The sequence below is a fragment of the Rhinoderma darwinii genome, unplaced genomic scaffold (genome assembly GCF_050947455.1).
Source record: "Rhinoderma darwinii isolate aRhiDar2 unplaced genomic scaffold, aRhiDar2.hap1 Scaffold_4227, whole genome shotgun sequence".
Classification (NCBI taxonomy): Eukaryota; Metazoa; Chordata; class Amphibia; order Anura; family Rhinodermatidae; genus Rhinoderma; species Rhinoderma darwinii.
Window position 1 is genome coordinate 10,804 of NW_027463775.1, and position 26,726 is coordinate 37,529.

The following is a 26,726-nucleotide window of genomic DNA, read 5'->3' on the forward strand; positions in this document are numbered from 1 at the left end:
GCATCCTAGTCATGCCCCTCTAAACATATCTACATGAGGTGTGTTATGTCCGTTAACCGTGATTTGTAGTCCTAGTGTCAGTTTGTAGGAGCGCTATGTAGTTCATAAAAGTAGCACCGAATTTGCGCTGTGTTAGGGCCTCAGTCAAGAAAGGCCATTCCACCTTATCAAACGCTTTCTCCGAGTCTAGACTCATGAGCATAGTTACCTGGCTATGTTGATTTTGAGCTATCACTGTGGCCGCTACTGCCGCATGAATATTCTTTATGCACTGGCTTCCCTAACTGAAGCTTGTCTGTGTTGGACTAAGTATTTGTGGTACAATGAGCTGTAATCTTTTGGCTAGAATTTTAGATAAGAATTTATAATCGCTGTTCGGCAGTGATATGGGTCTATAAGACTGTGGGTCAATCGGATCTTTGTTTAGTTTTGGCAAGAGAATAATTCTGGAGTCCGTAAAGTAGTCTGACAGAACTGTCTGTGTATAAGCGGAATTATATAGGTTAGTTAAAGTTGGAATTATTTCTGGAGACAGCATTTTATAAAATTCAGCCGAGAATCCATCCGACCCTGGTGTTTTACCATTTACAGATGCTTTAATTACATCACAAACTTCCTCCTTTTGTATAACAGAATCGAACATATTTTGCTGTTCCTCTGGGTGGGCACCTGTAAAGTGTGAAGGAAAGATCAAATTTTTAAAGGGTCCGCTGGGGCAGCTCGATATAAATCTTGAAAGTAGTCCTGGAAGATTTTCCCTATTTTGTCCGGATTACAGGTTAAGCTCTCTGTTTGAGGATTACGCAGTGTCTGGATGGGTTTGTATGGTTTAATTCACTTTGCCATAGTGGCTAGTAAAGATCCTGCCTTATTTCCCCATCTATAGAATCTATTCTGTGTGTGTTTGACCTGCCATTGTGGGTTCACTTGTCCAAAAGTTTCTAGAAGATGTTTAGCTGTTATATTTGTTGAGCTTGAGGGGTTGGGTCCTGAGCATATATTGATTGGGCTGACCGCAAAGATGTATGTAGTTTGTTGAATTGTTCCCGTTGTATTTTTTCCTATGTGCTATGTAGCCAATTATGTGACCTCGGATTACGACTTTTGCCGTTGCCCAGAGCAAAGGTGCATCTTCTAGGTGTTCCATATTATCATCCAGGTAGTTAGTCCATTGTATCTTTAAATAGTATTTAAAGTCCTCTGAATCTACCAGGTACGATGCAAACCTTCAGAACATAGTTCTCTGTTGAGGTATAGCTATCCGAAAAGACATATGTATAGGTGCATGATCCGAAATTGTTATTGGGTTAATTCGGGATACGAGATGGTGTGTAAAGAGTGTAGTGGATATAAAAAAATAATCAATATGAAAATTTGTTGTGTACCGCAGAATGGCATCTGTATTCCCGTGAGTTTAAGTTTGTGATCCTCCAAGGATCGCAGGAACCCAGTTGTTCCTTAAAGTCCACAGATCAATCCACACACTGCTCATGTGGTGACACGTTTCGTCACCACGTAACTTCCTCAGAGCTCTGGGAAAGTCAAGTGGTGACGTAACGCGTCAGCGTACGCACCTCTTTCTGTGACGTCAAATGCCGAGCATTGTGTGGATTGATCTGTGGACTCACCTGTGGAACCGCTTGCTGCATACACGTTTTAAACGTATAACCTTCATGCCGATGAGGGCCTGATGACTCAAGAGCTTGATGACCAGAGAGACGTGGTTAATATACATACGTTTCGTCCTAGTTTACTTGCCTATTAACCCATATGATATATGGTTCATCAAGGAACTCTCTTCATTTGAACAATAACTGTTTCTTTTCAAAAACCACTATTGCCTTTTGGGCTCCTGCGTATTTCTGGCCTGGATGCCGGCCACAACATGATCTCTGGAAAAGCACCAAAGCTTGCAATCTGACAGATCCACAGCACATATGGAATTTAATGACAACATCTCAACCTCCACTTCAGAAGCCATAACTATTGGCGATAAGTATATTATTTGACATGGGCTGTTGAACAAATCTTGTTGGCTAAAATCTGCATGCTATGTTGATGCAATTTATTGCAATTTTTCATTGTAATTTCCTACAGCGAGTTCTATAGGTTACACATATTGTTTACATCCCTTTCATTGTATCCTTACAGTGGGATCCATAGGTTATATATGTGGATGCACTCATGTAGTGCATCAAGTTACACCCATTTTTGTATCCACACCTGACACATTGAATATGTTCCACACATTAAAGGAACAGTGTCATCGCAAATAATTTTTTTATATGTTAAAGATGTTAGTGCTGTAATAAAAACGTTTATATTCATTTGTGTGTTTGTGTTTTACTGTTTCTTATTTTTACACTTTTTCTTCCCTATGGGGGCTGCCATTTTTTGTTCCATTTCTGTGTGTGCCGATTAACGACACACACAGACATGGAATACGGCAGCCACAGTCCCATAGGGACTGCGAACGGCTCCCGTCCCATTGACTGCCGTGTACGGCGTCTGTGTGGGAACTGCGCATGCGCCGCTCCCACACAGACCTATTCAAAATTGGTGCCGTCCGGCGCCATTTTCCTGTGGACCGGAAGTCGCGGCCGGACAGTAATATTACTACTTCCGGTCGCGGCTTCCGGACTTGTGCACATGGAACAGCGGCAGCAAACGGAGCGGACGGGCCAGAGGGAGCCGCGGCGGCAGGAGCAGGTAAGAGATTTCAATGTATGTTAGTGTTTGTGTGTGTTTACTACTGTATGTAAACCTACTACACTGTGGGTTACCTCAAAAAATGGCGACACACAGTGTAGGAGGTTAAACCTTTCAAACCCCTCGTTTATCCCGGCACTAGCCAGGATAAAGGAGGGGGGGATGCTGAGAGCTCACTAGAGCGAGGGCTTTTAACCCAATGTTGCAATGCTGCAATTTAGAAACAGCCCCATCTAGTGACCAAAAATGGGTAGTATTATAAATTAGAAATAATTTATAATATTTCCTGGCTCGTGCCAAAAAAAAAAAAAAAATTTGAACAATGTTTAATCACCCACACACTAAATGTTTCTTTTTTTTAAAAAAAACATGTTTTTCTGGCAACACATTCCCTTTAATTACAATCGCTAAACGCATGATCTGCACATTGCCCATTACTAAACGGGTCTATTAAACGCATGATCTGCACACTGCCCATTACTGAACGGGTCTATTACTAGCTTACCATACTGCAACACTTGATCTTGAACTTGATGTTATAATCCTTGATTATTATTGATAATTCATGTGTACTAGTGACCCGGCCGGGCCTGTGGTGTCTATTTTTGTTTGTCTATTGTATGTATTTTGTGTTTGATTGTTTAAATTGATACAGGGTCGCACTTATCGCTACCCTCTGTTTCTTAACTTACTGATAATACATTTTTGATATTTTTATACATCGCTGAGCCGAGTGCCAGTTTACCAGTGGTTTCCCCTCAATTTCCCTTTCTCCTTGCCCCTTTCCCAGTTCCCTTTGTCCCTTTCCCCTTTTCGCATTATAATAGTTTACACTTACTGGTTGGCACCGTACGATTTGTACTGAGCTCTAGCATTTAATATGATCCAATCTCATATATAGTTTAGTACATAGTACATCTGCAATTCAACAAGTTTTTAAAGGAATGTGCTAAAGTGGGGACTATCTCTCCCCTAATTATGATTTGATATTCTCAGCCATCTTCCATGTGAAGGTGTCGCCTGGCATCCAAAGGATTGTCAAAGGTTAGTGATCTTGTTCCATCTTTTATTCTCAGCTTGGCCGGGTATAGTAGTTGAAATTTCGTGTTCTCTGCTAGCACTTTACAGATGGGTACAAAAGTCTTCCTCTTTTGCGATACTGCGGCTGAAAAATCTTGGAAACTTAAGATTCGGTTACCCTGAATCCGCAACTCCCTTTGCTGTCTATATGCCCTCAGAATTCTCTCTTTTACCCATAAATTTAGATATTTTTGCAATAACCTAACGTGGTCTGCTATTTCCGTTTCCCCTGTTGGCATCCAGAGGGCCAATTCCAAACGCTCTTTCAATTGTTAGAGGGTCACTCAGTGTCTCCAATTTCAGAGCCGCTGGCAGTTCCTTAGTCAGTCGAAAAGATGTTCCCCTCCTACACCCTCTGGGATGCCAACAAAGCGCAGATTGTTTCGACGATGTTGGTTTTCCATGTCTTCCACCTGGTCTCGGAGTGCCACCTCCAATGTTTGGCTGTGTTGTAGAGTGGTTTCAAGGTGGGCAATAGTTTGTTCCATCCCTTGCACCCGAGTTTCCAATTCCACTATTCTATGCGCATTGTTAGTAATTTGAGATAGCGTGGAATTTATTGAGGTATGGAGCACTTCGAGACGTTTGTCAAACAATGGGATCAATAGTTGTGATACTTTGTCAGCCACCAAGACTGCTTGAAGATCATCCCTATTAAAAAGTCCCAGAGGACTAGAACTAGGAGAGCGGTTTGGAGGAGTGATGTCATCTCCTGAAAAAAGATCAGCCGTATTGGATACCTCATCAGGTGAAACTTTACTTTTAGTATTGGATGTTTTGGAAGTGGCCTTGTATTTGGCCTGCAGCTTTTGTATATGCATTTTTCTGTCCCTGATCTTTAGTCAGCTCGCAGCTGTCTGCCAGACGATTTTGTAGTAAGATTTCTGTCCATAGCAAGGTCCCAGCGGACCGTTTCAAATGCAAGGGAGAGGCAGAGTTATAAATGCAAAATAGGTTACATAAAGAGCACAGTCCCCATGTACCTATTTCTATTGCCTCATTTGAAGAATAGGCGCCCTCTAGTTGCGGTCATCTAGTTAGAAGATGTAACAGAGGAGGGCAGTTTTCCCAATATCTGTGTCGTAAAAGTGAATGTGATGATCCAGTCGGTAGTGATTACCAGAGATAGTAGAGTATCCTGTGCATATAAAAGTATTCTCAGTATAAACCGTCAATGGATGTCAGTCCGCACATAAGAGTATAGTGCACTTCAGCGTCAAGAGATTCAAAGTTACAGGGATGTAGAGAAATCTACAAATCAGCCACTACATGGCGTCAGACACTGTGCAGTTTCTGCAGTAAGTTGTATTTCATATCTAAAAGTTTCCAGTTCACACGCAGGGAACAGTAGTTTTTAAGGAACGTTATTCTCCTCAAGTCACATAGATAAGCAAACCACATCGATATGTTGTCATGCAGTGAGGCAAGTAGGGTAGCAGTGCAGAGAACTTCTCTGTATCCAGGCGGTGATGTAGTGTCCGATACCAGTGAGGTGTCCCGGTCGGTCTTGCGGGAATGTGTGAGAAGTCGTCAGCGGTCAAGCACTGCAAATCATCCCACTACACTGAAGGGAGCCGTGCTGGAAGGGACCCTCATCTCTTTCCGCCCTTTCTCCGGTGGTCGTTTGTGTCACCTCTCTTGTAGCGTGTCAGGGAATTAGGCCCTAGATCCCGCGGCCTGGCGGGTAATGGCACCGCCGCCTCTAAGAGCGATCTCACACTCACCTGTTGGGCCGAATTCGGCAATAGATAATGAGCTCCCGCAGCAGAGTAAGGCTGTCTCCGGGGTGTAGTCGTGTCTCAGGTCTCAAAAGCCTATGATGCTTGGTCCAGAGACTAGGAGCTGCAGCGTGGAGCAGGAGCCAAGTTGAAACGCGGCCATCCTGGATGTCCCGCCATCGGAAGTCCATCTATATATTTTATTTTGTAATCAAAGTTTTTTCTTTAAGCCAAAGCCAGGAGTAGAATCAAAACCAATTACGTATACTTCTCCTTCCTGCTTGATCCACTTCTGGCTTTAATTTAAGAAATAAAAATAAAAAAACTCCGTCAAAACTGCATTTGTGTTTGTCTGAAATGAATGTTATAAATTTTGTCTGCTTTGTGGGTTAAAAAAAGCTAATTATATTCATCCTAATCCTAACAGAAAACTCCAGTAAGAAGACTGAGGGAAACTTCATGCTATCGATAAATCATAAAGTAGAAGATAAAGATATGCAGCAGTCTTCAGGAGAAAACCTCATTACCCTTAATGTAAATCCAGGACTTCACAGTACAGATCTATCATATATTTCCCCTAATCATGAGGAACCTTCTCCTGACCAATCACAGATTGCTACCACAAGTACAGCTCAGAAAGGCGGTAAAAGGTTTCAATGTGGTCAACAATGCACAAAAATCTCAGGTCTTTTAACACAGAGAATTCTCACAGGGGAGAAGCCATATTCATGTTCAGAATGTGGGGAATGTTTTACACATAAATCACATCTTGCTGTACATCAGAGAAGTCACACAGGGGAGAACCTGTATTCATGTTCAGAATGTGGGAAAAGTTTTACAGATAAATCACATCTTGCTTTACATGAGAGAAGTCACACCGGGAAGAAACCGTATTCATGTTCAGAATGTAGGAAATCCTTTAAATCGAAATCACATCTTGCTGTACATGAGAGAAGTCACACAGGAGAGAAACCGTATTCATGTTCAGAATGTAGGAAATCCTTTAAAGCTAAATCACATCTTGCTGTACATGAGAGAAGTCACACAGGAGAGAAGCCGTATTCATGTTCAGAATGTGGGAGAGGTTTTACACAAAAATCACATCTTGCTGTACATGAGAGTAGGCACACAGGAGAGAAGCTGTATTCATGTTCAGAATGTGGGAAATGTTTTGCACATAAATCAGATCTTGTTATACATGAGAGAACTCACACTGGAGAAAAGTCATATTCATGTTCAGAATGTGGGAAATGTTTTACACGTAAATCAAATCTTGCTGTACATGAGAGAATTCACACAGGAGAGAAGCTGTATTCGTGTCCAGAATGTGGGAAATGTTTTACAGATAAAGTAAGACTTGTTGTACATGAGAGAATTCACACAGGAGAGAAGCCATATTCATGTCCAGAATGTGGGAAATATTTTACATATAAATCACGTCTTGTTGTACATGAGAGAAGTCACACAGGAGAGAAGCCATATTCATGTCCAGAATGTGGGAAATATTTTACATATAAATCACGTCTTGTTGTACATGAGAGAAGTCACACAGGAGAGAAGCCGTATTCATGTTCAGAATGTGGGAAATGTTTTACAGATAAAGCAAGTCTTGTTACACATGAGAGAATTCACACAGGAGAGAAGCCATATTCATGTTCTGAATGTGGGAAATGTTTTACATATAGATCACATCTTGTTAGACATGAGAGAAGTCACACAGGAGAGAAGCCATATTCATGTCCAGAATGTGGGAAATATTTTACATATAAATCACGTCTTGTTGTACATGAGAGAAGTCACACAGGAGAGAAGCCGTATTCATGTTCAGAATGTGGGAAATGTTTTAGAGATAAAGCAAGTCTTGTTACACATGAGAGAATTCACACAGGAGAGAAGCCATATTCATGTTCTGAATGTGGGAAATGTTTTACATATAGATCACATCTTGTTAGACATGAGAGAAGTCACACAGGAGAGAAGCCATATTCATGTTCAGAATGTGGGAAATGTTTTACAGATAAATCACGTCTTGTTATACATGAGAGAAGTCACACAGGAGAGAAGCCGTATTCATGTTCAGAATGTGGGAAATGTTTTACAGATAAAGCAAGTCTTGTTACACATTTGAGAATTCACACAGGAGAGAAGCCATATTCATGTTCAGAATGTGGGAAATGTTTTATTACTAAATGCAAACTTAAGGATCATCAGAGAAGTCACACAGGGGAGAAGCTGTTTTGATGCTCTATATGTGGAATATATTTTACAAGGAAATACGTTTTTTAAACTTAGAGAATTTACATGAAGCCATATTCTTGTTTAGAATGTGAGAAATAAGATTCTAGGGATTGCTCATCCAGGGGACAGTGATACACCATGGACCAGGATAAAGGGATAATTCACCTTATCAAAGTCCTACAGTCCACACAACTTTACTCACTAAGTATTTCATGCAGTAGGTAAGCAAGCTAGTACGTCTAAAATGTAGAGATAGGGAAGATACTCCGCTAAGATACCAGAAAACTCGCCACTTGGGCAGATGGTTGTTGAGGATTGGTTGGGCTATTCTCATGCTCAGGAGTTGGCACCACATCCTGGTTCTTTATTGTGTCTACATTTTATTAAAGTAATGGAGGATTGCCTGTACTATAGTGGCACCCTGACTGGTGTAGTTAGTGCTCAAAAACTAAACTGTAATGTAAGAGATAGTAGCCTGGGGTATCAGCATGGACAATAAAGCTCCAACGCATTTCAGGGACTGAACGGACCTATTCGTCAGGGGTAGGATTGCCCTAGCTGATCTGCTTCTCATTATTTCACTAGATAAGAAAAAGAAGAATTAAGTCTAAGGAAACCAAAATCATCTGTTACTGCGTTCTTATAATTAAGTGTACGTGAAAGTGATTAACTGATGTTTAACCCGTTAGTGACCGCCAATACGCCTTTTTCACGGCGGCCACTAAAGGGCTTTATTCTCATGCATAAGCCTTTTTACGGCGCTGCATCAGAATAAATTAAACAGAGCAGGGAGCTGTCAAATCTCCCTGCTCTCACCTGCCAGGCGTAGCTGAGGGCTGGGGGCGTCCCTATTTTAACAGGTGAGATCAATATAAGTATCGATCTCGCCCGTTAACCCTTCAGATGCGGTGCTCAATAGCGTGCACCGCATCTTGAGAGTAATTTTTGGAGAGAAGGAGGGAGCTCCCTCTCATCCCACTGACACCTGGCGATAAGATCGCCGAGGTCCTGTGTCTCCGGGGGCCTAATAAAGGCCCCCAGGTCTGCCTGTAGCGAATGCCTGCTAGGTCATGCCGGAGGCATGTCCTAGCAGATGCCTGACCGTTTTAAACGGCCAGGCAGTAATACACTGCAATACAAAAGTATTGAAGTGTATTATAATAGCGATCGGAGGATCGCATATTAAAGTCCCCTAGTGGGACTAGTAAAAAAAAGTTTAATAAAGTCAATTAAAAAAAAAAATGAAAAACCCGCTTTTTCCCCTTACAAACTGCTTTACTATTAAAAAAGTTACACACATTTGATATCACCGCGTCCATAACGACCCCGTCCATAAAGCTATTACATTACTTAACCCGCACGGTGAACACCGTAAAAAATTAATAAAAAATTACGGAAAAATTGCTGTTTTCTGTGAATCCTGATATTAAAAAAATTTGATAAAAAGTCGCATCTACTCCAAAATGTTACCAATAAAAACTACAAGTCTTTCCGCAAAAAAAAAAAAGCCCTCATACATCTGCATCAGCGGAACAATAAAAAATGTTATAGCTCTTTAAATATGGAAGAAAAGCGTTTTTGCTGTATAAAAATAGTAAAACATACAAAAAAACGATACAAATTTGATATCGTTGCAATCGTAACAACCCGCTGAATAAAGTTATTGTGTTATTTATACCACACGGTAAAACGGCATAGATTCAGGACGCGAAAAAGAGTGGTGAAATGTCTGATTTTTTTCCTATTCCCCCCCCCCCCCAAGAAAAGTTAATCAAGAAATAATATGTACCTCAAAATGGTGCTATTAAAAAATAAAATTTGTCCAGCAAAAAACAAGACCTTATACTGCTATGTCCACGCAAAAAAAATAAATTATTGTTCTTGGAATGCGACGATGGAAAAACGTAAAAAATAGCTTGGTCATTAAGGTCTAAAATAGGCTGGTCATTAAAGGGGTTAAATAAGTACATTCTGTGTGGACTTCATCTTGGATATTTGGAATCCATTTTGTCTTAAAGGCTCCGTTTTGTGTTTGAAGAGTCATTATATTGAGTGATCTTGACCTATGTTACCGCCATATATGTCCTGCCTTACGATTATGCACTGTCCTCTTTTTGTTTTATTTTAGGTACATTTTGGTTTTATGGCTGCTATTTAAATGGTATTTACAACTGTTTTGTGTCTTAATAAAGAATGTAGTATTTTATTTTCCGTATTGGGTGGATATTCTTTATTATAGCATTATGTGATATCAGGGGACATTACAGGGAGGAGGTAGAAGAGGAGAGGACTAAAAGTCCCAGCATGTCCAGGCTGTTATGATATATCAGAGGACATTACAGGGAGGAGGTAGAAGAGGAGAGGACTAAAAGTCCCAGCATGTCCAGGCTGTTATGATATATCAGAGGACATTACAGGGAGGAGGTAGAAGAAGAGAGGACTAAAAGTCCCAGCATGTCCAGGCTGTTATGATATATCAGAGGACACAACAGGGAGGAGGTATAAGAGGAGAGGACTACAACTTTCAGCATGCCCAGGCTTTTATTATGATATATCAGAGGACACCGCAGGGAGGAGAGGACTACAACTCCCAGTCATAGGCAAAAATTAAGACATTAAAGCGTAACTAAACGTTCGATCAACTTTGTATTTTCTAGCAGCATGTGTAGTATAAATATATTTTGTAATATACTTTAATAATTCATTTGGATCCCTTTTGTATTATAAATGGCCACTCTGACACTTTTCTACCACATTTTATTTCTTGTATTTCTCCCGTTGCTAGAAGAAATCTGTACACCGTTTGAATGTATCAGTGTACAGAGTCTGCTGCCTATGAGTACGGGTGGGTGGTGGCCCCATCCTCACGTCAGATGTTCACGCCCCCATCGTGACGTCAGGAAGGTCTCTCTGCCTCTATACACTACACAGTTCTCTAGCATTAGAGCGCATGGAAGACACTGTGCGCACTGGTCTCTGTGCCTGGATGATTCTCCCCCTTCCCTCCAGCAAAGAGTCTCTGGACACTGTAATCTGAGCTGCTAATTAGCATCAGATAAGACTAGGACTGCTCCGTACCGCCCCCCCCCCCAATCACCCTGCCGTTTTATCTTCCCTTCCCTTGCCAGGGAAAGTGAAAAGAAAACCTCTGATTGCTTTCTTCTGGAGTGTGCAGAGATATTTCCATCTCTATATATAATGTGTTGTGCTTTGTATAGCTCAGTGCACGCTCACAGTATTGTAATGATCACCTCGGAGTTCACTGCCCATGAAAGATACAGACAAATCATAACATCACACACAGTAAGACACGCCCCTAGCAACTGCCAGAATCAGGAAGTGTGAGAAAATAGATGTGGACGGTTTCACAAGAAAAAAAAGGTACTTTGAAGTGAAAAAAATTGCTAGGAGTAATGTATTCACATAGAGGGACATAATAGCAGTTTAAATATGTTTTTAGCTACGCTTAAAACTTTTTACTAATGTATCAATATGGAGAATACTGACGTGTCTAGTAGGAGAACTGAAGCTATACTGATTCTATTGTGTCAGCTAACAGACAGAAAGTTACAGGAAGTTCATCTGTTCAACTAACCTTTGTGTATATGATAAATTAGCCTTACCACATTTTGTTATGTAGACTATTGTTTGATAATTAATTTAACTTGGCCACATTGTGTAATGTAAACATTTGCTATTGTATGCTAATTATTTCGGTTTCCTGGTGCACATGTCACACATACGTCATATTGGCTATATAAACTGCTGTAATTAATGATGATGTCCGTTCTGAATAAGACTTCAGAGCTCTGTACACACAATAAACCTTCTTAACCTAAAGAAAGTGAATGATGTGATTTCATATGGAGATTGAGAAGAGTCTATACTGCCATAACATTTGGTGTTTCCGCATGGTCCTTCAGGACGTCCAGATGGGAACAAGGAGTGGTGCTGACCGAGACAGTGGATTCATTCTTGGGCCCAAGCCGGTGAGCACTTATTGCCTGTGACTCCGCTCTGTCAACCGGTATACACTGGTTCCGTCATTGAGTCTTCTGAAGGTACAATTTTATTTAATGATTTGTATAGATCAGCAGCACAGGATACATTTTTCAAGAGGGTGCACGTCTCCTGGGTCACAGTCCGAGGTGACCCCTCAGTCAAGGCAAAAAAAGAAATGGAGACAGCACTACCAAATTTTCAAAGTGAAGATCCTTTTATTCCACGGTGCAATGTTTCAGCTCAACACGAGCCTTTCTCAAGCATAATAATGTGACACACAGAACACATATATATGTAATACAAGGTCATAAAGCCAATTACATACATATAGTAAAATTGTGTAATAGTGATACAGCAAGTATACAAAAAATGTTTATATCAATGGAATCCCCCATAGATGTGCTAATACATAAATAAAAAAATAAGTTAGAAACACTCCATATACATAGTGTAAATAGTGCATTCACTGTAATAAGGCCAATCAATCAGATGGGCTACATGTGTATAATAACATGTGAGAATGTTGGAAAACAGGTGTATAAAATAAAGTTAAAAACATCTTACCCTCGCTGGATCGGCTGATAGCGTTGTGCACTCTCTTACTACGTAGAACTAAACATTGCGTAATCCTAGCACCTGTGTGTATGAGTCATCGCACAATACGTCATTATGCGCATGCGCATTGTCTACCAGAGGCGCTGATCGCTGATGAGCCTTCAGAGCAAAGAGGGACCGTCAATTTGTCAACAAGGAATACAAAGTCAGCAAAAATCCATAGAAAATCTTGTGGTAAATATATCATCACGTGACTTATCTAATGTGGAAATTTCAGCCCTGAATAAGGGATTATCATTTAGTCCCACTTCTAGTGTGGATTGGTTCCAATTAGAACTGGACCTTTTTGATTTTTTTCGTAAAATAAAATTCAAGGTATTGTTTGCCGGTAAAAATGTTGACAATAGATCTGTACACCATACTGAAATTACACTAAAAGAGATTGGGCTACATAAAAAGAGTGCACACCAACCCTTTATTAATGAACCTGCAATTGATACATTTATTGATATTGTGAAACATTGTATTCGTACCCTGAGAGAGAGCGACAATGGTAGATTTGTAGGTCCTCCTAACTTGACGAGGGATGAGATAGTGGCGGTTGATGGCCTTTCTCGTGATGTGTCCCTGACCATCAAGCCCGCAGACAAGGGTGGTGCCTTGGTGGTCATGGCCACATCACGCTATTTGGCTGAATTGGCTAGACAATTGTCAGATGTTAATGCCTATGAGACACTTCCTGGGGATCCTAAATTTAGAATCAAAAATACCATTGACACAATATTGGTTGAGGCCCATAATGCGGGTATCATTGATAGTGACCTGTTGGATTTTATGACGGTGCGGCATCCGGTGGTCCCTGTGCTGTACTGTCTTCCAAAAATCCATAAGGCATTGGTAGACCCTCCGGGCAGACCGATTATATCGGGTTGCGGCTCCATTTTTTCACCGATAGCCATTTTTTTAGATAAAATGTTACGTGATTTTGCCATTAATGCTAAATCATATATTCAGGACACTACTGACTTTTTGACCAAATTGAATGAGGTTGAGTTGATGGGGGACTGCACACTTGTATCGTTTGATGTGTGCAGTCTCTATACTTCAATTAACCACACGAGAGGTCTTAATATTGTATCTGAAGCGTTACAACAGTCCAATTATACCCATGAATGCATTAATCTTCTTATGTGTCTCTTGGAAATTGTCCTTACAGAAAATTATTTTTTGTTTGGTGACTCCTTTTATGCACAGAGGAGGGGTACGGCCATGGGATCTAACGTGGCTCCCACATACGCAAATATGTTCATGACAGCTTTGGAGGAAGGCGCCGTCTATGGCTCTCCCCACTTCACTAAGGTTTTGAGGTGGTGGAGATACATAGACGACGTCTTAGTCATCTGGACAGGTACTCAAGTGGAGTTGGAGTGTTTCTTTAGCTTTCTGAATAATATAGATGACGATATTAAATTCACTATGGATTCTTCAACAACATCTCTAAATTTTCTTGACACTAGAGTGTATATTCAGGAACATAAACTCACCACGGATTTGTACAGTAAACCTACGGACCGTAATAATTTACTGAGGTTCGAAAGCTGTCATCCCCACCCTATGATCGCTTCTCTCCCCTATAGCCAGATGTTGAGGGTGAAGAGGATCGTGCAGGATCCTTTAACTCTCGACGATAGGTTGAGTGATATGTCTCAGAAATGCAGGAATCGGGGGTACCCTAAAAAATTATTGGACAATAAAAGATCTAAAGTGGAGGGGATTCCGAGATGATCTTCTGCAAAATCGTAAACAATCGCCCTCTCATAGACTAACACTGGTGTCCACATACTCCCATAAGAGCAATGATATTGCCAACATCATTAAAAAAGAATGGGGTATACTTAGGAGTTCTTTTGATAAAATCCCAGAATTTGAAGTCCCACCGCGTATAGCCTACCGCAGGACCAAAAATTTGAGAGATCGTCTAGTACATGCTGATGTGGGCTCTTTGACTAAGAATTATCAGTCTTTATTAGCCCCCAAAAAATTTGGTTGCTTCCCGTGTTTAGGTTGTAATAATTGTAGGAATATGGTTAAAAGCGAGGTATTCATTCATCCCATTAAAGGTTCTACCTACAAAATTAAACATCATCTTACATGTAAATCGGATCATGTAATATATATCATCCAATGTCCTTGCAAATTATTGTATGTAGGTGAAACCTCTCTAGATTGCAGAAAACGCATAAACAACCATAAGTCCACCATTCGTACCAAGAAAATTGACCTACCATTACCTAAACATTTTGTGGAAAATAACCATGGGGAGAATGACTTTAAGTTATATATTGTCGATCATGTACCGCGTCATAGACGAGGTGGAGATAGGATCTCCAAATTGAAAAGGTTGGAGTTGGAATGGATTTTTAAATTAGATACCTTATCCCCTAGAGGTCTTAATATAGACTTCAAGATCTTTCCAAGTTTTTCTAGATAACCAAGTGGGACACTCCGATTTGAACATCTGCTCGTGTATTCATCATCTCCCCCGTGTTCCTCCCCATCCTCATTGCACTGGGAGAATAGGAAATAATTTGACCATATCTATATTATAATTACATTTTATATATGCTATTTACAATGTTTAGGTCTGATATATATTGTCAATGTCCTACAAATTACTTTATACATTTTTCCCTTCATCCTAGATATTATTCTCAAGATTTGCCTCAAGGATCGGTTGAAGCTATATATTTGCACTACTCTTATACCTGATTATATGCATCGTATTTTTTGGAAAAGTTTTCCCATATATGCCGTTCATGTCTTCCGTCCACAATATTTCTAAGACGATATGTAAATCTCTGTGTTTGTATATTATGAGTTTTATATTTACCCATATGTGCTCCAAAATCCCCATCGCTACAGATGAGGTACAAGGATTATTGATCTGAGACATAATATCTATCTTCATTTATATTACAGAGATAGTACATGTAGTTCATATCGCTATATATTTGACCTATTAGACTCTATAGTGGATAGAATAGATGTGTAACATATGGAGTGATAAATGTGTAGAGGAATGATCGAGGCACTCACCGGAACTGGCAAACAAATTCTTTATTACAAAAAGATCTTGGTCAGGATGTGGAATTGGCAATTCCACATCCTGACCAAGATCTTTTTGTAATAAAGAAATTGTTTGCCAGTTCCGGTGAGTGCCTCGATCATTCCTCTACACATTTATATTCAGCCGATTGTGCTACTCTTTCGATGAGCAACTCCGTGGTAATTTACCTGCAATTATCCAAATAGAAAGCAAGCCACACTTCAATACTCCATTCCGACTGTGCGGTTTTGGCAGTGCCAGCCTCCTTCCTTCTTCCCATTGATTGCAACATATGGAGTGATGTTGCCCTTTTTCAAAATGGGGCCAACGATCCTTAATGGGCATTGCGCAGACACGAATCTACGATATGTCCAATGACTCATAGCTGAGACGGACAGGATCCGACGTCATCCATGGGAAACATCTATGGGTGTATAGCCCTCTTTCAATATGGCGATCAGCGCCTCTGGTAGACAATGTGCATGCGCATAATGACGTATTGTGCGATGACTCATACACACAGGTGCTAGGATTACGCAATGTTTAGTTCTACGTAGTAAGAGAGTGCACAACGCTATCAGCCGATCCAGCGAGGGTAAGATGTTTTTAACTTTATTTTATACACCTGTTTTCTAACATTCTCACATGTTATTATACACATGTAGCCCATCTGATTGATTGGCCTTATTACAGTGAATGCACTATTTACACTATGTATATGGAGTGTTTCTAACTTATTTTTTTATTTATGTATTAGCACATCTATGGGGGATTCCATTGATATAAAATTTTTTTGTATACTTGCTGTATCACTATTACACAATTTTACTATATGTATGTAATTGGCTTTATGACCTTGTATTACATATATATGCGTTCTGTGTGTCACATTATTATGCTTGAGAAAGGCTCGTGTTGAGCTGAAACGTTGCACTGTGGAATAAAAGGATCTTCACTTTGAAAATTTGGTAGTGCTGTCTCCATTTCTTTTTATTTAATGATTTGATGTCACACTTCGTGTGTGAAGTGGCGGGTAACCACTTCTGTCCGTGAATCTGGACAGCACTCTTGTGACTACTATTGCGCACATGGTCAGGAGTGAGTTATCGAGTTAACAATTGATCAAAGAAAAATAGAAGTATATGTATGACTTGTTTTGTATACATAAGTTCTGTGTCTTTTCTGTTGGGGTTAGAAGCGTTTCCACTATACTTCTGTGTTGTATTGTCTTGTGATGTGGATGTATGGACGGTTCTCTCGCTATCAATATAGTGAATGAATGAATGAAGGACCTTTGGAAGGTGTGTGAATGTATGAGGCAAGTGAAGGGTAAGGCTGGATTCACACGAGGTCATTACGTCCGTAATTGACGGACGTATTTCGGCTGCAAGTCCCGGACCGAACACAGTGCAGGGAGTCGGGCTCCTAGCATCATAGTTATGTACGATGCTAGGAGTTCCTGCCTCGCTGCCGGACAACTGTCCCGTACTGTAATCATGTTTTCAGTACGGGACAGCTGTCTGGCAGAGAGGCAGGGGCTCTTAGCATCGTACATAAGTATGATGCTAGGAGCCCGGCTCCCTGCACAGTGTTCGGTCCGGAACTTGCGGCCGAAATACGTCCGTCAATTACGGACGTAATGACCTTGTGTGAATCTAGCCTTACTCCTGAACTGTCTGCGTACTATGAGGGACGGTAAAAGTCTCTGAATCCCGTGAAAGGTCCGCTGTCTAATGCTCCGTGTTACACTCCGTAGCAGGAGTTAGTAGAGAGTGAAGCAGGGAATGTTCATGTACGGAGTAATAGTATTATCCTATGTATCTATAAGAATGTTACTCTATTGTATATGCCTGCGCTTGAGTTACTAATATTTGCATTCTATAGAAGCAAAATGTGTCGTGTAGTAGTAAGGTTTAGTCCGGTGATATTGCCTGTCTATTAACCCCTTCCCTCTTTGGCCACTTTTGACCTTCCTGACAGAGCCTCATTTTTCAAATCTGACATGTTTCACTTTATGTGGTAATAACTCCGGAATGCTTTTACCTATCCAAGTGATTCTGAGATTGTTTTCTCGTGACACATTGGACTTTATGTTACTGGCAAAATTTGCCCGATACATTCAGTATTTAATTGTGAAAATCACCAAAATTTAGCGAAAAATTGCAAAAATTTGCATTTTTCTCAATTTAAATGTATCTGCTTGTAAGACAGGCAGTTATACCACACAAAAATGTTGCTAACTAACATCCCCCATATGTCTACTTTAGATTGGCATCGTTTTTTGAACATCATTTTATTTTTCTAGGACGTTACAAGGCTTAGAACTTTAGCAGCAATTTCTCACATTTTCAAGAAAATTTCAAAATGCTATTTTTACAGGGGCCAGTTCAGTTGTGAAGTGGCTTTGAGGTCCTTAGATATTAGAAACCCCCAATAAGTCACCCCATTTTAAAAACTGCACCCCTCAAAGTATTCAAAACAGCATTTAGAAAGTTTCTTAACCCTTTAGACATTGCGCAGGAATTAAGGCAAAGTAGAGGTGAAATTTACAAAGTTCATTATTTTTTTCCATAAATTCATTTTGAATACATTTTTTTTGTACCACAGAATGTTTTACCCAAGAAATGCAACTCAATATTTATTGCCCAGATTCTGCAGTTTTAGGAAATATCCTACATGTGGCTCTAGTGTGCTACTGGACTGAAGCACCGGCCTCAGAAGCAAAGGAGCACCTGGTGGATTTTGGGTCTCCTTTTTATTAGAATATATTTTAGGCACCATGTCAGCTTTGAACAGGTCTTGTGGAACTAAAACAGTGGAAACCGCCCAAAAGTGACCCCATTTGGGAAACTACACCCCTCGAGGAATTTATCTAGGGGTGTAGCAAGCATTTTGACCCGCCAGTTCTTTTGCAAAAATTTTTGGAACTAGGCCATGAAAATGAAAATCTACATTTTTTCAAATAAAATGTAGGTTTAGCTAATTTTTTTTCATTTCCAAAAGACCTAAAGTAGAAAAAGCACCACAACATTTGTAGAGCAATTTCTCCCGAGTAAAACAATACCCCACATGTGGTAATAAACGGTTATTTGGACACACAGCAGGGCTTAGAATGGAAAGAGCGCCATTTGGCTCTTGGAGCTCAAATTTAGCAGGAATGGTTTGCGGACGCCATGTCGCATTTGCAAAGCCCCCCTAGGGGACAAAACAGTGGAAACCCCCAACAAGTGACCCCATTTTGGAAACTATACCCCTCGAGGAATTTATCTAGGGGTGTAGCAAGCATTTTGACCGGCCAGTTTTTTTGCAAAAATTTTTGGAACTAGGCCATGAAAATGAAAATCTACATTTTTTCAAATAAAATGTAGGTTTAGCTAATTTTTTTTCATTTCCACAAGGACGAAAGGAGAAAAAGCACCATAAAATTTGTAAAGAAATTTCTCCCAAGTAAAACAATACCCCACATGTAGTAATAAACAGCTGTTTGGAGACACGGCGAGGCTGAGAAGGGAAAGAGCGCCATTTGGCTTTTGGAACTCAAATTTAGCAGGAATGGTTTGCGGAGGTCACGTCGCATTTGCAAAGCTCCTGAGGGGACAAAACAGTGGAAACCCCCAACAAGTGACCTCATTTTGGAAACTACACCCCATGAGGAAATTATCTAGGAGTACAGTGAGCAGTTTGACCCCACAGGTGTTTTACAGAACAAATTGGAAGTAGGTCGTAAAAATGAAAATCTACATTTTTTCAAATAAAATGTAGGTTTATTTTATTTTTTTTTCCATTTCCACAAGGACTGAAGGAGAAAAAGCACCATAAAATTAGTAAAGCAACTTCTCCCGAGTAAAACAATACCCCACATGTGGTCATAAACGGCTGTTTAAACACACGGTAGGGCTCAGAATGGAACTAGCACCATTTGGATTATGGATAGTGTCTGTGCGCCATGTCACATTTGCTGAGCCCCTGTAGTACTAGTACAGTGGAAACACCCCAAAATTGACTCCATTTGGGAAACTGCACTCCCTGAGGAATCATCTATGGGTATAGTGAAAATATTGATCCCAAAGGTTTTTTACTGAATTAATTAGAATTAAGCTATGAAAATGAAAAAAAAAATTTTCTCCCAACAAGATGTCGTTTTAGATCAACATTTTTCATTTTTACAAGGAATAGAGAAGAAAAAGCACCCCAACATTTGTAAAGTAATTTCTCCCGAGTACGGTAACACCCCATATGTGGTTATAATAAGCTGTTTACGTATATGGGAGAATTCAGAAGAAAAGGAGCGGTATTTATCTTTTGGAGCGTAGATTTTTCTGGAATGGTTTGCGGACGCCATGTTGCATTTGCAAAACCCCTGATGTACCAAACAAAAGTGACATCAGGGTATATGTAATATGTGAGGAGTACATCAGGATATATGTAATATGTGCGGAGTACATCAGGGTATATGTAATATGTGAGGAGTACATCAGGGTATATGTAATATGTGCGGAGTACATCAGGGTATATGTAATATGTGAGGAGTACATCAGGGTATATGTAATATGTGAGGAGTACATCATGGTATATGTAATATGTGAGGAGTACATCATGGTATATGTAATATGTGAGGAGTACATCAGGGTATATGTAATATGTGAGGAGTTCATCAGGATATATGTAATATGTGAGGAGTACATCAGGGTATATGTAATATGTGAGGAGTACATCAGGATATATGTAATATGTGAGGAGTACATCAGGATATGTGTAATATGTGCGGAGTACATCAGGTTATATGTAATATGTGAGGAGTACATCAGGATATATGTAATATGTGAGGAGTACATCAGGGTATATGTAATATGTGAGGAGTACATCAGGGTATATGTAATATGTGAGGAGTACATCAGGGTATATGTAATATGTGAGGAGTACATCAGGATATGTGTAATATGTGCGGAGTACATCAGGATATATGTTAGCTGTGAGGAGTACATCAGGGTATATGTAATATGTGAGGAGTACATCAGGGTATATGTAATATGTGTGCAGTACATCAGGGTATATGTAATATGTGCGGAGTATGTAATATGTGAGGAGTACATCAGGGTATATGTAATATGTGAGGAGTACATCAGGATATATGCAATATGTGAGGAGTACATCAGGATACATGTAATATGTGAGGAGTACATCAGGGTATATGTAATATGTGAGGAGTTCATCAGGATACATGTAATATGTGAGGAGTACATCAGGATACATGTAATATGTGAGGAGTACATCAGGGTATATGTAATATGTGAGGAGTACATCAGGATATATGTAATGTGTGAGGAGTACATCAGGGTATATGTAATATGTGAGGAGTACATCAGGATATATGTAATGTGTGAGGAGTACATCAGGATATATGTAATATGTGAGGAGTACATCAGGGTATATGTAATGTGTGAGGAGTACATCAGGGTATATGTAATATGTGAGGAGTACATCAGGATATATGTAATATGTGAGGAGTACATCAGGATATATGTAATATGTGAGGAGTACATCAGGGTATATGTAACATGTGAGGAGTACATCAGGATATATGTAACATGTGAGGAGTACATCAGGATATATGTAACATGTGAGGAGTACATCAGGGTATATGTAACATGTGAGGAGTACATCAGGATATATGTAATATGTGAGGAGTACATCAGGATATATGTAATATGTGAGGAGTACATCAGGGTATATGTAATATGTGAGGAGTACATCAGGGAACATGTAATATGTGAGGAGTACATCAGGATATATGTAACATGTGAGGAGTACATCAGGATATATGTAATATGTGAGGAGTACATCAGGGTATATGTAATATGTAATATGTGAGGAGTACATCAGGATATATGTAATATGTGAGGAGTACATCAGGATATATGTAATATGTGAGGAGTACATCAGGGTATATGTAATATGTGAGGAGTACATCAGGGTATATGTAATATGTGAGGAGTACATCAGGGTTTATGTAATATGTGAGGAGTACATCAGGGTTTATGTAATATGTGAGGAGTACATCAGGGTATATGTAATATGTGAGGAGTACATCAGGGTATATGTAATATGTGAGGAGTACATCAGGGTAAATGTAATCTCTGAGAAGTACATCAGGATATATGTAATACGTGAGGAGTACATCAGGGTATATGTAATCTGTGAGGAGTATATCAGGATATATGTAATATGTGAGGAGTACATCAGGGTATATGTAATATGTGAGGAGTACATCAGGGTATATGTAATATGTGAGGAGTACATCAGGGTAAATGTAATCTCTGAGAAGTACATCAGGATATATGTAATACGTGAGGAGTACATCAGGGTATATGTAATCTGTGAGGAGTACATCAGGGCATATGTAATATGTGAGGAGTACATCAGGGTATATGTAATATGTGAGGAGTACATCAGGGTATATGTAATATGTGAGGAGTACATCAGGTTATATGTAATATGTGAGGAGTACTGTGAAGGATGGGGTGGACAGAAGTTAATGTTTATAATAATTTTCTTTCTTTAATAAAATATAGACTATAGAGTTGTGTACATAATTGTGATGAAGCAATAGTAGGATTAGATAAGTATACGTGGCAAGATGGCCCCTGAACAGGGACTACGCACTAACAAAATAACAAGTCACTTCCTGGTATGAACGAACTATGAACTATGAAGACATATCTAAAGGACCAGATAAGGGTGAACCTATCCAAGGATGACACAAAGTAACAAGAGGCTTACAGTGATACGTGCTTTTATAAAAGTGTGATAACATGTACCCACCCCCAGGAGAAAGGGGATATAGAACAAATGTGTGTAATAAATAAGTCAGTGACGCCTGATGCTGAGTGAGGAGCTTTGTACCAGACTCTGTGTGGTGTGATTCCTTTCGTACGAACTCAGCGTATTATCCCTGCCGGTTGAGACTGATTAGTACCCGAACATTTTGGCGCTCGACGTGGGGCCACACTCGAGGGATAAGCCGTGTCCGTGATCGACGACCCCCAGACGCCTCAACATCGAATCACCAGCCACGCTCCCAGGAAGTCTGATCAGCTTCAAATAAAACACGGTAAGGTTAAGTTCATGTTTATGAATATTGGCTCTTATCCGTGTGGGAGAGTGAGCAGGTGATAAGATACCGAGGTATTTGGAGTCGATCCCGGCCACACTCTCAGCGACAGAGAGTTAACCCGCTGTGTGGTTCCAAGAATCATAGTATAGATAGTCGCGTCTCGCCGGCATAGGTGACAAGTATAAGTGTAATAATTTAAATAGTCGCAGGGTATAGGTTGATACCATTAAGACGACATGTGTAAGTGTAATAATTTAATTCGTCGCAGGGTATAGGTTGATACCATTAAGACGACAGAGACAAATAGTCGCAGGGTATAGGTTGATACCATTAAGACGACAGAGACAGACAGTCAGTTATAATTGTGTTTAAAAAAAAAAAAAAATTATTTGTGTTTAAAAAAAAATAAAAAAAAATTAATTGTGTTTTGTGTTCAGAAACATCGAGAATAAGGTTTCATTCTCAGGACGGTGTTAAATATAGAACAGTATGTTTAATGTGTTTAAAAAAAAAAAAAAAAAAAAGAGACAGGCAAGAAGAATGTAGAAAATAGTAAGAAAGTTATGCACATATGTGGCATATTTATAGATGGAAGAATGGGCTGCAGCTCTTAGGGAAAACAAGGGAAGATTAAGTGACGAAGGAAAGTTAGATGAAGCATTAGCTTGGCAAAGAACAGCCATAGCCATAACTAAAGACAAGTTTACTGAGCAAGAAATACGAGACAGAAAGGGTAAAATCATCAAATATGTGTATTACAAAGAACGTGTCCAGCCACCGCCCTATAATGGCGACGGTGGAATTCTAACTTCGTGGGAGTGTCCCAGTTGTGGTTAACAGAACCCGCCCCAAGCTGAATATTGTGTATCATGTCACTTTCCACGCCCCGATCCTCCCATATATGCCACGCCTTCGGCACCACTCCCCGCCCCAGGAGGCCATTTTGGTACACCTAAACCTGTTGTTCCGTTATATCCGGTACTCACACAAGAAGGTGGATTTTATAAGCCCCCTCCGTAGGATGTGGCCACGCCCGGCCCAACCAAATCAGTATGAAATAATCACCTTGTTAATTTTGTCATTTGTAGTGTTTTTTCTATTTACAGAAGTTCCAGTCTAGTTCACTGATGAAACAACACGTCATCATAATATAGAGATGGTGGCCGTCAGATTGTACTGTTAAACATTAACGTAGATAATTCCTGTACAATGGTGTGATAAATGATTGCAGATACGTATGTTGTTTTGCCGGCATTGAAAGTGTTAAGATGGTGAGAGAAGAAGTTGTGAGAAGCTGCGAGTTTGTGACCTCCCTCCCCCCTAAAGTGTGCTGTGTTTGGGAGGAGGAGGAGGGGGGCTGACTGGGTGCAGTCTGCAGGGCTGATGAGACAAAGGGATTTCAATATGCACTGCTGAGAGATATATATATCAGTAATGTCTACAAACCTAAATACATTTCTTCTCTTTTGCGCAAGCGCTGTTGGTTATAAAAGTTACGATATTTATGTGTTATGATGTGATCAGATTTCATGTGTTTTGATGTTAATTCAGATGTATTAAACTACAGATACTGTGAGACACGGGGTTTTGAAAATGTATGTGCCCCCACCGTTCCCTATTTTTATATACTGTTTATTGGTTTGCAGTAATTAATGTTATCAGAGATAATATTTTCTGTTTTATTGAATAACTAACTACAATTGTTTTGTTTTTGATTTCACACATGAGTTATGTCATTGTAAAGATAACATGTTTGTCAGGAAAAGTCATTTTTGTTTCAGGCTGTTGTACATTACAGGGGGTTAAATTAGTGTTATGTTGAGATGTAGTTTTGAACTCTGCTACATCACTCTCGCAGAGTCCACAAAGGGGGGAAGGGTGAAGGAACTGATCAGGTACAATTTTGGTTTATGTGTAAGAGACCATCCCCCTCCAGCAAAGTTACACAGGAGGCGAGGTGACATCACTCACACGAGTCTTTATGGATTTAGATGAGGGAGAAGGCAAAACAAAACTTGTCTGGACATTGTTAATTTGATGTAAAGTTTTTAGGAATGTTTTATTTTTATTTGTTTTTGTATTAATCAAGTATTTGCAGAACCTGATAAAAGTGAGATTCTCAAAGTATTCTGGATTATCAGCTGAATGAGGAGGAGTTGTGTTTGGTAGCGGCTTGTGACACCAATCCATGGAGTACCTCTACGCAAGCATATACTTTGTACTGTACTGAACAAAATGGACATGACACTGCAGTTCTCACACAAAGTCATGGACCACAGCAGCGCCCGGTAGCATATTATTCAGCTAGACTAGACCCTGTGGCCCGAGGTTCCCCATCATGTGTGAGAGCTATCATTGCTGTAAATTCAATGTTAAACAAGGCCTCAGATTTGGTCCTGGCATTTCCACCACATGATATATATATTACTGCTATTCTAACTCAAGTACAACCTAAGCATTTGTCCACTGCAAGACATTTGAGATTAACCTGTGCTCTTCTTCTTCCTGAGCAGGTTACTTTACACCGCTGTACTACATTGAACCCAGCTACCTTACTGCCTTTGGAGCAAGGGGGAGAAGACGTAGGTAAAGTATGGTCACAATTTTTGCCTGAAACTGATGAACATGATTGTATGGCCCTTATGGCCCAGGAAACAGTGGGGTTCGCACATGTAAAAGATACCCCACTCCAAAACCCAGACCTAATACTCTTTGTGGATGGTTCAAAGTATTGTGAAGAAGGATCTTTTCTTACAGGATATGCAGTAACCACCGAAGATGTAGTCCTAGAAGCGGCCTCCTTACCAGCGTCCCGCTCAGCACAAGAAGCGGAGCTTAAGGCCCTGGCAGCAGCATGCCAACATGCAGAAGGAAAGACAGCAAATATATACACTGACTCTCAATTAGCAGTAGTAAACATTAAAAGCTCACACTAAGGTGAGTTCACCAGAGACAAAAGGAAATGCTTTGGCAGACCAAGCCGCAAAAGCAAGCAGCACAGAAGCTACCCGTGTTAGCAGCCGTATGTCAGATAAAAGATCCAGAGGAAACAAGACCAGCTGTAAGCCCGGAACTACGGCAAAAACTTCAAGGACAAGCAACAAAAGAAGAAAAAGACAAGTGGACGGCCCAAGGAGCAACGCTACGAAAAGATGGCCTCTGGCAATGCCAGAATAAACTGTGCCTGCCTAAGACAATGTTCCCAATGATGGCCCAAATAACACATGGAGAGACACACCAGTCAAAAACGGCAATGATGGACTTGGTAAACAAGGTGTGGTATGCTCCAGGGTTTAGTGTGATGGCCAGCAGTTTTACACAAGGATGCATGATCTGTGCAACACATAATATTGGAAGAACTGTAAAAGTACCACAGAAGCACACACCCAGACCTATATATCCGTTCCAGAGACTGCAGATAGACTATATTCAACTACCCAAAGTTGGTACCTAGGAGTATGTGCTTGTTTGTATTGATCTCTTTTCAGGATGGCCAGAAGCTTTTCCAGTAACCAAAGCTACAGCCGTAGCCACAGCAAAGAAACTGATCAACGAGGTGGTGTGCAGATATGGAGTTCGAGAGATGATCAAGAGCGACAGAGGAACTTATTTTACGGGTGAAATCATGAACCATGTGTTGTCAGCTCTAGGCATAAGTCAAGCCCTACATACACCATACAATCCACAGAGCAGTGGGAAGGTTGAGAGACTAAATGGGACTCTCAAATTGAAAATCCAAAAAGCAATGGTAGAAAACGGGAAACCATGGACCGAGTGTCTACCATTAGCCTTGTTCTCAGTAAGATACACGCCCACAAAAAGAACAGGTCTCAGCCCATATGAGATCTTATTTGGGTCGGCTCCCAGATTAGGATGTTATTTTCCATAGGTGCTCCAAATGCAGTATGGTAGACTAACAGATTATGTATAAACGCTGAACAAACAATTGACCAAGGTGCATGCACAAGTCTTTGCTTCCATTCCAGGTCCTGATTCAGTTGAAGGGACGTATAAGCTAGAACCAGGAGATTGGGTCATTGTCAAAAGACACGTGAGGAAGAGCCTTGAGCCACGGTTTGATGGTCCTTTTCAAGTTTTGCTCGTTACAAGCACCTCAGTGAAGCTCGAAGGAAAGGCAAGCTGGATTCACGCCAGTCATTGTAAAAAGGTTCTTCAGCCAGAAGAATGAAGATCTTTGCGGTTG

General features: G+C 40.3%; 2 protein-coding genes across 2 annotated transcripts in view; one reads left to right on the forward strand and one right to left on the reverse strand.

Moving 5' to 3' along the window:
• The first annotated feature begins 5,223 nt into the window (after positions 1-5,223).
• LOC142710256 (uncharacterized) lies at positions 5,224-9,956 on the forward strand. The gene has a single exon (XM_075848527.1). It carries the CDS (start codon positions 5,967-5,969, stop codon positions 7,746-7,748), a length of 1,782 nt encoding a protein of 593 aa, XP_075704642.1. The 5' UTR covers positions 5,224-5,966; the 3' UTR covers positions 7,749-9,956.
• Positions 9,957-14,408: 4,452 nt separating this feature from the next.
• Positions 14,409-26,726, reverse strand: part of LOC142710255 (uncharacterized) — a 32,888-nt gene continuing 20,570 nt past the window's right edge. The window contains exons 6-7 of the mRNA XM_075848526.1: positions 14,736-14,870; positions 14,409-14,429 (exon numbers count right to left, since the gene is read on the reverse strand). Of these exons, the coding sequence (XP_075704641.1) occupies positions 14,409-14,429; positions 14,736-14,870 (156 nt within the window). The remainder of the gene's footprint in view (positions 14,430-14,735; positions 14,871-26,726) is intronic.

What these genes read in the sequence shown, in the direction of transcription:
- LOC142710256 (XM_075848527.1), top strand. Translation starts at nt 5,967, where the DNA reads ATGCTATCGATAAATCATAAAGTAGAAGATAAAGATATGCAGCAGTCT.